General features: G+C 42.1%; 2 protein-coding genes across 6 annotated transcripts in view; one reads left to right on the top strand and one right to left on the bottom strand.

The window, feature by feature from the left end:
• Positions 1 to 1,468, top strand: part of MAP7 (microtubule associated protein 7) — a 132,022-nt gene extending 130,554 nt beyond the window's left edge. For all 5 annotated transcript variants that reach the window (XM_066606175.1, XM_066606184.1, XM_066606157.1 and 2 more), the window contains one exon: positions 85 to 1,468. In XM_066606175.1, the coding sequence (XP_066462272.1) occupies positions 85 to 95 (11 nt within the window). In that variant the 3' untranslated portion in view covers positions 96 to 1,468. The remainder of the gene's footprint in view (positions 1 to 84) is intronic.
• Positions 1,469 to 1,568: 100 nt separating this feature from the next.
• Positions 1,569 to 12,712, bottom strand: part of LOC136631810 (uncharacterized) — a 37,485-nt gene continuing 26,341 nt past the window's right edge. Inside the window, exons 12-14 of the mRNA XM_066606198.1 lie at positions 11,213 to 11,347; positions 4,732 to 4,857; positions 1,569 to 2,241 (exon numbers count right to left, since the gene is read on the bottom strand). Of these exons, the coding sequence (XP_066462295.1) occupies positions 2,105 to 2,241; positions 4,732 to 4,857; positions 11,213 to 11,347 (398 nt within the window). The 3' untranslated portion in view covers positions 1,569 to 2,104. The remainder of the gene's footprint in view (positions 2,242 to 4,731; positions 4,858 to 11,212; positions 11,348 to 12,712) is intronic.

Raw genomic sequence — 12,712 nt, forward strand, 5'->3', positions numbered from 1 at the left:
GATTACAAGCAGCTTGACATTATGAAAACAGTTACACGTCTACTACTTGTAACAATTCTTACAATGTTCTGTTTCTATCCCCAGAGGTCATCTGAACACCTAAAACTGAGGTTTGGAAATCCTCCTTTAAAGCCCCAGAGATTCATTTACAAATAAATTATTTTTTGTGATATTTCTTACTGAGAAGATAAACTTTTCCTGTCACCAGCTAACAGACCGCTCCTCAGTGGTAACAGACGGGACCTTTGTTAAGAGTGCATTAAAATGCTGCTGCTTGTGCATCTGTGCTATTCTGAAGTTTTTACCTACCCGAACGGAAGAAAAACACGGAAGCCTCGAAGTGGATTGTGGGACTTTTTTGAGTGTCCAGTTGTGAACATAATTGTTTAACCTGATAATCTTTTACACTGTATATGTTTAATACTTGAAAATACCCTCATAGCCCTACATGTAGGGCTAGGGAGCGGTGTCATTTAAACCAACGGGTTTAAATATTATTGCTGAGAACTCCATTTAAAGGGGCTTTAATGTATAGGCTACTGTATCAGGTTCTCTGACATACAATTAATCATCTCATATGTTGATTTCTTTCTTGGTTTCTTTGAAAGTAATTGACAGAATCTTAATCTAGTAAGTATAAATGATTTTAGCCAGTTTTTATTGACCCAGTGTCTACAAAGTAAATTATATCTGATCTTACCATACTTGAATACTTGTACAATAACAAAAGTTTAAATGGGAAAAAAAAGTATATTGTAATTATGTGTGCTTGACTATAAATCTTTCTTTGCCTTACTAAATTGTTATACACAAATGGAAAATTCTATACATTTATGGGGTGAAAAGAAGTACAGTAATTAGTATAACTTTGCTCGTTTCAGAGCAAAAGAGAATATTGAACTATTAATTTATCTTCAATTTTATTTGTTGGTCACAGTGTCTCTTTACACACATTTTCTCATATGAACGTTGCTGTTTTGTCTGTAGCCTGAAGGTCTATAAATGTGCACATTTGAAAAAAGAAATCACAGTAATTACGCACTTGTTTTTAAATGAAGAATTCAATTAGATGAATTATTCTAACTTCCTAGCGCCGAGGTCCCCATTACTGGTTGTCCAAGATGGATAGGTCTGAGATAGATGTCGTCCTAGATCTGGTTCCAGGGTATGCAGATTACCAGGGATGGGCACCTCAAGCTAGTACACCATTTTGGCCACAGGGTTTGTACACTATTGAAAATAAAACCTCCATTCCAATATATTGCAATAAAGTGGGGTACTATCAATTGAAGGGATAATGTAAAAACAGTTGGGCTCACTTTTTATACACTGTTGTTGACTGAATTTGGTTTGGCTTTTGTTTGTTCTTTTCTTCATATACATAGACATTATATTTAATGCTTAAATCATGTAGTTTTTTTTTTCTTTGACTCTATATAGCATGTCATTAATAAATCTGTTTGAATTACGGTAATTTTAATTGATTTTAAATGTGTTTTCATTTCTGACCTTTATTGTGCTTCACAATAAAAAATGGGGAATTTGTCAGACAAGGGAAACAAAACCACTTTCAGATTTTAATATTTAATAGCTCATTGAAAATTTTTCACAGGTTCACAGTATGACCATATCAATATTTCATGTTACAGTACACAATAGGAATAAAGGCAAAGTTATAAAACACAAAAGACGGAACGTATAAATATTTTTAAAAGTGCACTCAAACTGTGTAGAATAAGGAAGAATGTATTTGGAAGATGCAGTTAAGATAGAAATTCACTCAGAAAATGTCACTTTTAACCAATCGGTACACTGTATTATCTTGTTGGTTTCAAATCGTAGACAACTCATTCATTTCGAGTAGAGTTGCACCTTAACGTGATGTATCCTCCTGAAGGAATGATCTGGCAACTTCCAATGGAGGATTTGTGTTCTGCATATATTAAATCAATGCTTTTATTAGGAAGATGCAACGGCACTCAAGATCCACATCACTAAATAACTTCCCTATATGAAAAAAAATACTACACAGAACAGTCAGTGGGGTCATTGTCGGCCCCACTAGCCAGGAGAATGTAAACATATATGATAGAGTGGTTACCAATCATTCATTCAAGTTTAGGCCATCTGTTTGACTAATGGCCAGTTTGAGTAATGCGTGGGTCTCTTCTGTTTGCTGACGGACTTGCTCAAGCTGGTCTTTTAGTCTACTTCGACTGATAGCCATTGCAAATTCAGGATCTGTAAAGAAGGTGAAAGTATTTGTTTTCAGTACCGTTTAGAAACTAAAAGGTGGACCTTGGATAACAAAGTTTAACGTCCATTTACACACACACATATACACACGATCGCTTAAAACTATCAGTTTCTGACAAATTTTGAGTGATCATTTTGCATTGGCTACTAATGGGCTAGCTAGCTTCATTTGCATGTATTTAGAGAACAGCAGGTGGTCTGTTCTCTAAATACACCCCTCTTGTTCTCCAGCAGGACAGCTGCTGAAAGAATGTTATCAGCACTGCCCATGGAGAACTCAGCGTGCAGTCAGGGGAAAGAACTGACAGTTCTCTGCAGTGAGCCTATCTGACAGGCTCACCGTGGAGAATCGCGGCAAATCGCAGCATGCTGCAATTTGAATCCCACAAGCGGAGAATCGCTATGATTCTCCACTCGTGGATAAGGAGCTGTGCTTTCCATAGTTACCTTTATGCAAAGTGTGCACTGCGTTAATTGCGGCCGGATTATCGCCGTAACGCAATGCAGTATCGTCCGTGGACAGGGGCCCTAAATGGGTTTCTAGGGACTTTCTATTGATGACCTTTCTCTGTGTCAATGCGCCCTTACTGTTAAAAGGAGGGGATCCACTGACTTGTATGAGAGTGTTCCAGATATGTTCTGTAACCTGTGGTCTTTGTGCAGCAAAATGTTCTTTAAAAAAAACAAAAAACTTATCTGTATTGAAAATAAATCTTAAAATCCTGCAGTTTTCACAATGATTCTCAGCAGTCATCTCACTATCAGCACAGGTTAGGATTACAATAACAGGATCCACTATTCATAATAGATGATCGCAGCTTATCTCCTCCCCTCTACCTGCACAGTGACCTCTGCACAGGTCATACAGCATGCCTAGTAATAAGGTATATTAGGGAAGTTTCTTATCACTTGTATGGTACTATTAAGGGCTCATTGACACAGACTAACAGATGGAATGCTTAATCCCTACAGATTTGCATTGAAATATTCACACCTACATTTTACATGTACATCAAAAGAAAAAATAAATGCAGTATGCTTTTTTTTGTTTTGTATTATTGACTGAAATAATCCATTGACGTCCATGTAACTGTGTAAATATGTAGTGAATACACATGATATATGCATATTTACTGCAAATTTATGTTTGAAATCAATAGACCTGCTTATGTTTTGTTTGTACATGTAAAAAGTGCTGTTAATATGTGCAAAAAAACCCTGTAAACAGGACCAAATACACAGGGAACATACAGTGTTTCGGTCCATGAAGACAATGCGTAATAACAGACCAAAGTTTGAATGAGGCCTTATGAGCCCACACGCCTTCAAGAAACAATGTCGCATTTCACAATGTGATTTATAGCTCTAATTCATTTTCTGACAAGTGAGGTTCTAAGACTACTTATGTTTTGACATAAGGTATTAGACTACAAGACTGCAGTGATGTAAAATGTGTAGTTGTAAAGAAAGTTAAGAGAATTAAGAGTGCTAAAGCACACTACTTAGAGTGCTTTTCCACGAGCCAATGGGTAACGTGAGTTACAAGCAAAGATGATCGCTCAAAATTCGTTTAAAAGATAGTTTCAGTGACAGTTTTGAGCAATCATTTTGCATAGCTATTAATGGGCACTAATGTCTATTAGTAGCTTATTAGCTTCATTTGCATTTAAATGAAACTCCCTTCACTGTATGCAGATAACAGCAGATGGTCTGTTATCTGCAAACAGCTCTATTGTACTCCCGTGTGACTGCTGCTGAAAACAATTATCAGCACACAGCGTGCAGTCCCAGGGACTGCACAGAATCACAGCGTGCAGTCCCTGCTATCAGCTGGTTGCCCGAACAATGGTTTTTATGTTGAACTAAAAATCCTTGTTCAATCGAAAAGCAAACTATGTTAGCATTTACATGCAACTATTATCGTTTGAACGAATTTTGAGAGATGTTGTGTGTAAATGGGCCTCAACGAGTGATTACTGGTGACTGTCGGTCCATGTAAACACCCAATAGGGCAAGTGAGTGAGAATGGTTCACTTGTTTTGAGTTGCTCAGTTTTCAGCTTGCCTAAAAAACAAGAGACTGTTGACCCATGTAAACAGGCAGTTGTTCACATCTATTAATGACTGCCTGTTTACTCTGAATGAAGGCAGGCAGCCAGAAGAGAGATCTGGCTTGTTCTACCTACATTCAATGAGCGATTTATCGCTCCTTTGTGAAAGCATGGGAGTGATAATTTCTGGGTTGACTGTCGGGCACTAAAGCACCCGACAGTTGTCCCACGTAAAGGTACCATTAACAGAACTTAAACTACATAATCTGTACTACTTATTTCCAGAAACTTTTACATACATGTGTAAATATTGGAAAGGTAATTATAAGGATGGTCTGGTAATCCCCTAGTTTGAAATGTCTTTCTAACTGTCGAGAGATTGCATTTCCCTGCAAAGCACATGTAGAAAGCATAGGAAGGCATACCTTCACTTAAAGCACACAGGGTGCTGATGCCAATTTGCTGAAATCTCAGTTCTGGATGACTGAGAAAATTCATGAGGTAGGCTTGGACTTCTTTCATTAGTGGATTCAAGTCTGTAGCAATTTTCCCTGTAGTAGAAAATGAAATGGTTTTGATTTTTAATACTTTAAGTAATAACAGTTGCGGCTGGTCTTCTCATGCGTTTAGTAAGAAGATGTAAAGAAATTAGGTCTACAGTATATCATTTAGTCATTCAGCTCAATGCTTTCCTTAGAGCCATCAGTTGGATTGAATAATATTTGTATCAGTGGAAGCTGGAATCCTCTGAATTTGAGGTTTCTGGTTAATGAAAAACTATAATACAAGATTTAACAGTTACCATGCACTACCCTTCAAAAGATAAAGTTGCACTAGTGCAAGGATGTCATATGTAAAATCTTGTGAAAGTACCGCATGCATGTATGTGCTCAATTTTTTTGCAGTGGTATGTTTTAACTTTCATTACTGGTATACCTTTAGGCCTCGTTCACACGAGCGCTGTTTCAGTGCAGTATGGGTGTGCGAAAAAAAAATTAAGCCGATACTGCACTAAAAATTGTGAATGGGCAGCTGCTCCAGGAGGAGAGATAGAGGGGAAGCCCTGCAGGGCTTCCCCCCATGGCAGGGAGAGAGAGAGAGCAGGGCTATGTGGGGTTAACCCATAGCCCCGCTCTGTCTCTCCCTCCTATGAGTTAATCCCCCATAGCCCCGCTCACTCTCCCTGTTATGGGGGGATTAAACCATAGCCCCGCTATCTCTTTCCCTGCTCTGGGGATCCATGAGGGGAATATCCCCATAGCGCAGAGAGGGGGGGGGGGGGGGTCGGGACAAAAGGGCTTCTCACAGGGATTCCCCATAGCAAAGAGGATCCCTTTAGCTCCACTCCATCCTCCCACGCTCTTGGAAAAGCCCTGTAACCCTGCCCCCCCCCCCCCCCCCACTATAGGAAATCTCTTGGGGAGAGAGGTAGAAGAGGTAGAGGGAGTTCCCTACTACCCCTCACTGCTGGGGAATTTCCCAGCAGCGGGGCTGGAGGAATATCCCACTGCTTACAGCAAGACATTTAAAACATGCTGCCCAGAAACGGTCCTCACAGGGACTAACAGGAGTTTACCACAGCACATTAAAACATACTGCCTAGACGCACATTTTAAAACGCCCTGCTGTAAGCAGTGGGGAATTCACTCGGTTGGCGGAAGTCTTCTTTTTACCTGCACAGGAGTTTCCATAGACGTCTGCTCCCATAGGAGTCAGGAAAACTCCTGCACATCTTACAGCAAAGATAGGTCAGGTCTTATCTTCTCCTGCTATACGGACCTTAGATGCGGGCATTGTAGCAACGCATGTCCTCTTTGATTGGTGTGAGTATTTAGTGCGTCTAAAATGGCTTTATGTGAACACTTCTATAGGAAACCATTGGTTTTAATAGAAGGCACTCTTTTTATGTGCCTCTAATAGGCGAAAACAGCCCTCGTGTGAATGAGGCCTTACAATAGCTTAACCCCTTAACGACCAGCCCATAGTGTTTTTACGTCCTCCCGAAGTGGGCTCTATTCTCTGAGGACGTAAAAACATGCTTCCTGCAGAGAATAGTGCCCCTCGGGCTGTGGACGTGACAGCTCCATGCTGTCGGTGTCCGCAGGTAGCTGACAGCATGGAGCTGTCATCCCGGGCTGTTCGGAGCCCCCCCCCCGGCATTGCGATCGGCGCTATGCAATGGATAGCGCCGATCGCAAAAAAAGTAAATAAAAGTACATAAAAGTTAAAGATTCAGCTGCTCCGATGGATCGGATCCATCGGAGCAGCTGAAATTACTCACCGAGGTCTGGCACGCTGCTCCCCGCTTTCCTGCCGCTCCGGGGCCCGAAGCCGGTCTTCTGCGCATGCGCGCCAGGCGGCATTACGTCAGCCGCATGCGCAGAAGGCCCGGCGGCGCGGGAGATTTAAAATCTCCTGGCTCCCGGCTCCTGTAGGTAGCCGGGAGGCAGGAGATGTCAGCGGGGACTGCGGTGAGCGGTCCCCGGTACCGCGATCGCCGTTATCCAATGGTTAGCGGCGATCGCGAAAAAGTTAAAAAAAAGTTTTAAAAAAGTCAGTTTCACCTCCCCTCATGGATCGGATCCATGAGGGGAGGTGAAAATACTCACCCCCAGTCCTCAGCGGTGTCCCGATGTCCCGGGACCCGAATCCCCGTCTGCGCATGCGCGCCCGATGATTGACATCGGGCGCGTGAACAGACGGGCTCGAGCCCCGGGAAATTTAAAATCCCTCTGCTTCTGGCTGCCATGTGTAGCTAGGAGCAGAGAGATTATACCGGGGACATGATCACTGTCATCCAATGGATGACAGTGATCATGTAAAGTGAGAAAAAAGTGTAAAAAAGTAAAAAAAAAAAAAAAAAGTAAAAAAAAGTTTTTAAAAGTTTAAAAAGCGTACGTTTCATCTCCCCTCATGGATCATATCCGTGAGGGAGGATGAAAGTACGTACCTAAGGCCCCCAGATTTATCCGCGGACCTTACCACAGCTTCTGCACACGCGCCCGTCGCCAAAATGGCGGGCGCATGCGCAAAAGCTGTGGATTGCCAGGATAATTTAAATTCTCCCTGCTCCTGGCTACAAAACGTAGCCAAGAGCATGGAGATTTAATGGGGGTCCGCGGTGAGCGGTTCCTGGTCACGTGTTCGCTATTATCCAATAATGGCGATCACGTAAAAGTAAAAAAAAAAATTTGAAGTTTCATCTCCCCTCACTGATGCGATCGGTGAGAGGAGATGAAACTTTTTACCGGAGGCCTGCGTATTTGAATCCCGACGCGATCTTCCTCCGTGGACCTTCCAGGATTCTGCACATGCGATTGCCGGCAAAAAGCCGGACACATGCGCAGGAGTCAGGGAGCCCAGGAAATTTAAAATCTCCTTGCTCCCAGCGACCAACGGTCACAGAGAGCCTGGAGCAGTGACGGGTGGCCTCGTTGAGCGGTCCCCGGTCACGTGATAAAAAGGTAGCGATCTACCTTAGGCCGGTCTCACATGACCGGATAGGAATGACGGATTCCGCATGCGTCTGATCCGTGGTAATACGCAGATCAATCGCATTGGATTACACAATTCCGCTCACATTAGCGGGTCAGAATTGCGTAATCCACTCGCAGAAAAGAGAACGCAGCAGGTTCTATTTTACTGCGGATATCGGCAACATAGAGCCCATTGTGCTCCATGGTCGCGGATATACCCGCAGCCCATACGCAACTACCTTGTATACGGGCTGCGGGTACCCGCGTCATCGCTAAGCGATGGTGCGGGAAATACAAACAAAGGTGTACTGTGCATGACCGCCTGTGTGAGTACGCAGTTATGCGCAGTACATTACGCAGCCGTACGCAGGGTCACAGCCGGGCTCACAGATGGGATCCGCTGTGGGCCTCCGCAAGCGGATTCCGCCTGCACCCGCGTGAGCCCGGCGTTATTCAGACCGCTACCTGTGATACGTATTTTACAAGAAGCCCCGGGAACGCTCGCTTTCCTGCAGTTCCAGCAGCACCTTGTTGAGCGCCTTCTGTGTGAGACCGCCGCACCTCATCAAGCTTACGGAGACTCACGGAACGCCACTTTTTACACCCCATACCCGCCACTGAGGTCATGAAATACCCCCAAAAAGCATGAGAGGAGGGGGGGGGGGGATACCCGGTTTTATTGCCCCATGGGCCCATTCCAACCAGCCTCCGTAATTACCCCTGTCTTCGGAAATACTACACAGTTCACATTTTTACTTTTATCTAAGATTTGCGAACGCCAAAAAGGGCGCGGAGGGGGAGGGGGGGAATTTTTAGGGAGTCAATCTTTATTCTGTACAAATAAGCAATGGGGCCTGGAATTTATTCAGTTGTGCCCTAAAATCCAACAGGTGTTCCGTCCTTTATAGGCCTTGCCATGCGTCCTGTAAGTAGATTAGGGCCACAATGGGTATGTTTCTGAACTCGGGACAAACGGGGGTATCCATTTTGGGGTGAACGTCTTCATTCCTATGCGCACTGTACAAAAAAACTGTTTTTAAATTGAAAAAAATTGTCAAAAAAATTGAAAATCGTAACTTTTTCCTTCTGCTTTGCTTAGATTCATTCAAATACTGTGGGGTCAAAATACGCAGTACACCCCTAGATGAATTCGTTAAGGGGTCTAGTTTTCAAAATGGGGTCATTTGAGGGGGTTCTTTATAGTTTTGGCCGCTCAATAGCTCTATAAGTGGGCAATGGGGCCTGAAATTTATTCAGTGGTACCCTGAAATCCAACGGGTATTCCTTTCATTGTAGGCCTAGCCATGGGTCCTGTAAGTCTATTAGGGCCACAATGGGTATGTTTCTGAACACGGGACAAACAGGGGTATCCATTTTGGGGTGAAAGCCTTCATTTATATGTGTGCTGTACAAAAAAACCTGTTTTTAAATTGACACAATAGCCCAAAAAATGAAAATCCTATTTTTTTCCTTTTGCTTTGCTTAAATTTATTCAAAAACTGTGGGGTCAAAATATGCAGTACATCCCTAGATAAATTCGTTAAGGGGTCTAGTTTTCAAAATGGGGTCATTTGTGGGGGTTCTATATGGTTTTGGGCGCTCAAGAACTCTACAAGTGGGCAATGGGGCCTAAAAGGACTTCAAGCAAAATTTGTGTTCCGAAAGCCACCGGTCGCTCCTTTCATTTTGGGCTCCGTTGTGTATCCAGACATAAGATTAGGGCCACAATGGGTATGTCTCTGAACACGGGACAAACAGGGGTATCCATTTTTGGGTGCAAGTCTTCCTTCATATGTGTGCTGTACAAAAAAAGCTGTTTTTAAAATGACAGAATTGCCGAAAAAACAAAAATCACAATTTTTTCCTTTTGCTTGGTTTGAATTCATTCAAAAACTGTGGGGTCAAAATATGCAGTACACCCCTAGATAAATTCCTTAAGGGGTCTAGTTTTCAAAATGGGGTCATTTGTGGGGGTTTTCTATGGTTTTGGGCGCTCAAGAACTCTACATGTGTGCTATGGGGCCTAAAAGGACTTCAAGCAAAATTTCTGTTTTGAAAGACACTGACTACTCCTTTCATTTTGGGCCCCGTTGTGGACTCAGATATAACAATAGGGCCACAATGGGTATATTTCTGAACACGGGAGAAATAGGGGTATCCATTTTGGGGTGTAAATCCTGATTTTCATGTAAACTATAGGAAAAAAATATGTCTTTAAAATGACAAAGTAAAATTTCATATTTTTGCAAATCTTTCTCCTCTAAATTGAATTAATTCCTGAAAAAAAACTGTGGGGTCAAAATACTCATGACACCCCTCAGTGAATACATTAAGGGGTGTAGTTTTTAAAATGAGGTCATTTGGGGGGGTATCTATTATTCTGACACTCATGAGCCTTTCCAATCTCGGCTTGGTATAGGAAAACAAAGTGTTCCTCAAAATGCTAAAAAGTAATGTTAAATTTGTACGTCTCCTAAATAGTTAAAAAAAAACGAAAGTTTTTCCAATGTGCGCCCAAAATAAAGTAAACGGGTGGAAATATAAATCTTAGCAAAAATTTCTATATTATGTTTGCACATATTTAAGATATTGCAGTTGGAAATGTGAAAAAATGACGATTTTTTCAAAATTTTCCCAATTTTGGCGCTTTTAATAAATAAACACAATTTCTATCGGTCTATTTTTTCCGCCTAAATGAAGTACAACATGTGGCGAAAAAACAATGTCAGAATCGCTTGGATATGCAAAACCTTTCTGGTGTTTTTCCATGTTAAAGTGACACGTGTCAGATTTGCAAAATTTGGCCTGGTCATTAAGGCGCAAACAGGCTTGGTCACTAAGGGGTTAAAGGAGTTACCAAACTTCTATTTTAAACTAAATGCAGTATTTCTGATGTCTGTTATAGCCCTAACCACCATGTGAGCTCAATAGATAAAGGAGGTAGGGAGGAATACAGCTATGCAGTTGAGTTATTAATAGGGATGAGCGAGTATACTCGCTAAAGCACTACTCGCTCGAGTAATGTGCCTTAGACGAGTATTTCCCTGCTTGTCCCGAAAGAGTCGGGGGCCGGCGCGGGGCGGGTAGCTGCGGGGGAGAGCAGATCTCTCTCTCCCTCTCTCCCGCCCACTCTCCCCTGCTCCCCGCCGCAACTCACCTGTCAGCTGCGGCGGCCCCCGAATCTTTAGGGACGAGCAGGGAGATACTCGGCTAAGGCACATTACTCGAGCGAGTAGTGCCTTAGCGAGTATACTCGCTCATCCCTAGTTATTAACAAACTTTATATACAACTTTGAACTTTTTTAGGAAAGTCGGACACCATGCCTTCTCACTGGCAAATTCTATGAAGGTGCTTTTCTAGGTTTTCTGCCTGCGTGAAAAGGATAATATTTTATGCTGGATACAATTAAAGGATTTCTAAGTTCATTACCAGAGTGTGCCAGATGTCTTATAATAGTAGCAGCCTGGTAGGAGAGTTCTTTATGTTCCAAGTGTGCTGCCAACCTCACCAGGCACCTGATGAGTGCCTTATCCTTTCTTTTAATCAGCTGCTCCCGGGTGAAGTCTGGAAAATACAAATTCCACTGACTAGTTAGTAATACATGTACAGTCCTGTTGGAAACAACATTTGAGGTAGGTTAAGGTCTTACAGAAGATGGGACCCATCAGGATAGATTTCTTTTTCTTAGGGCTCCTTCACATAGCCGTATATGCATTTGCGCATGTTTTGGCGTTTCTGCAAAACTATGCTTTATTTGCGCATGTATCAATATGTCTTACTGAAATTTTCAGCCCCCGGTGCATGTTCACTTGCACATGGCAAATGGGACTTACTGCTTGAAATGGCTTTTCCCAGCTGTATTACGCATCTCCTTTTTCATAGTGCACGCAAACGTGCAGAAAAGTAGAGCGTGCTGCGGTTTTTTGCCTACCAAAGTGCAGAAATGAACAAATCAATTAAAATAAATGGATTCCATTCTTTGCAGATTGATTGTGCAAATATGCCTGTAATGAAGGAGCCCTTATTCGCAACTGAAATGTAAGTTAACCTGTTGGAGTCTAAGCAATCAGTCCTTCACCATTGTGGCTCTTTTAGAAAACCTCTATAAATATCTAATGTACGCTACATAATTATATACTACAGTGTAGTCAGAGCTTCTTAAATGGAACATCCTAATCATATGCAGTCATGTACTGTATGTGTCATTCTCCTTTAACGAAATAGTCCAATGTGGTTGGTTCAATCAATTGTGTTATTCTCCTTTACCTTAAACCAATAGAACTGGTACAGAACAATTCTCCACGATCATTGTATCCTCATTCTAATACCATTTCAGCTTACTAGGCATTTCATGTTCCCCCCAGCTTCCTTATTACGCTTCACTGTATTATTGGATACTGTAGACTGTCATAAACAGCAGTTTAAAACCGGGGAACTAAATTCTCTTGGTAGCTCTGCTTGCCAATCCCGGTATGTTGATTCTATAACTAACTAAAAGGCAGTGATGATTGATAACATTTTATATTAAAATATTTATAAAAGGGTCAAATTTTCTAAAGTGAGCCCACATTTTAACTCTTTAACTACCAACAATTTTTTTTTCCATCTGCACCTTCCAAGTACCCTAACCTAAGTATTTTTTAAGCCCCTTTAGGAGACTTCAACTTGCAATGGGTTGACTATTTCTACAATATACTGTATTTTTAACCTTCTAATGCCTCCGATCACAGGTAAGGCTTAATGCGTTAAAATATATGACCGGCTGAGAAGTCTTCACTAGGCCCAGGGCTACCATCAGGTACCACACGATCTCATCACCAGTGTGCTGATGGCGATTTTTGTTTCTATGCAGTCTTTTGAATCTGATCCCAGATTGCTGCGACACTTAGGTAGGAGCTGTGGGCAATTAAGCAGACCTTGTGTCTTAGC

The sequence above is a fragment of the Eleutherodactylus coqui genome, chromosome 1 (genome assembly GCF_035609145.1).
Source record: "Eleutherodactylus coqui strain aEleCoq1 chromosome 1, aEleCoq1.hap1, whole genome shotgun sequence".
In the NCBI taxonomy this organism is placed as follows: domain Eukaryota; kingdom Metazoa; phylum Chordata; class Amphibia; order Anura; family Eleutherodactylidae; genus Eleutherodactylus; species Eleutherodactylus coqui.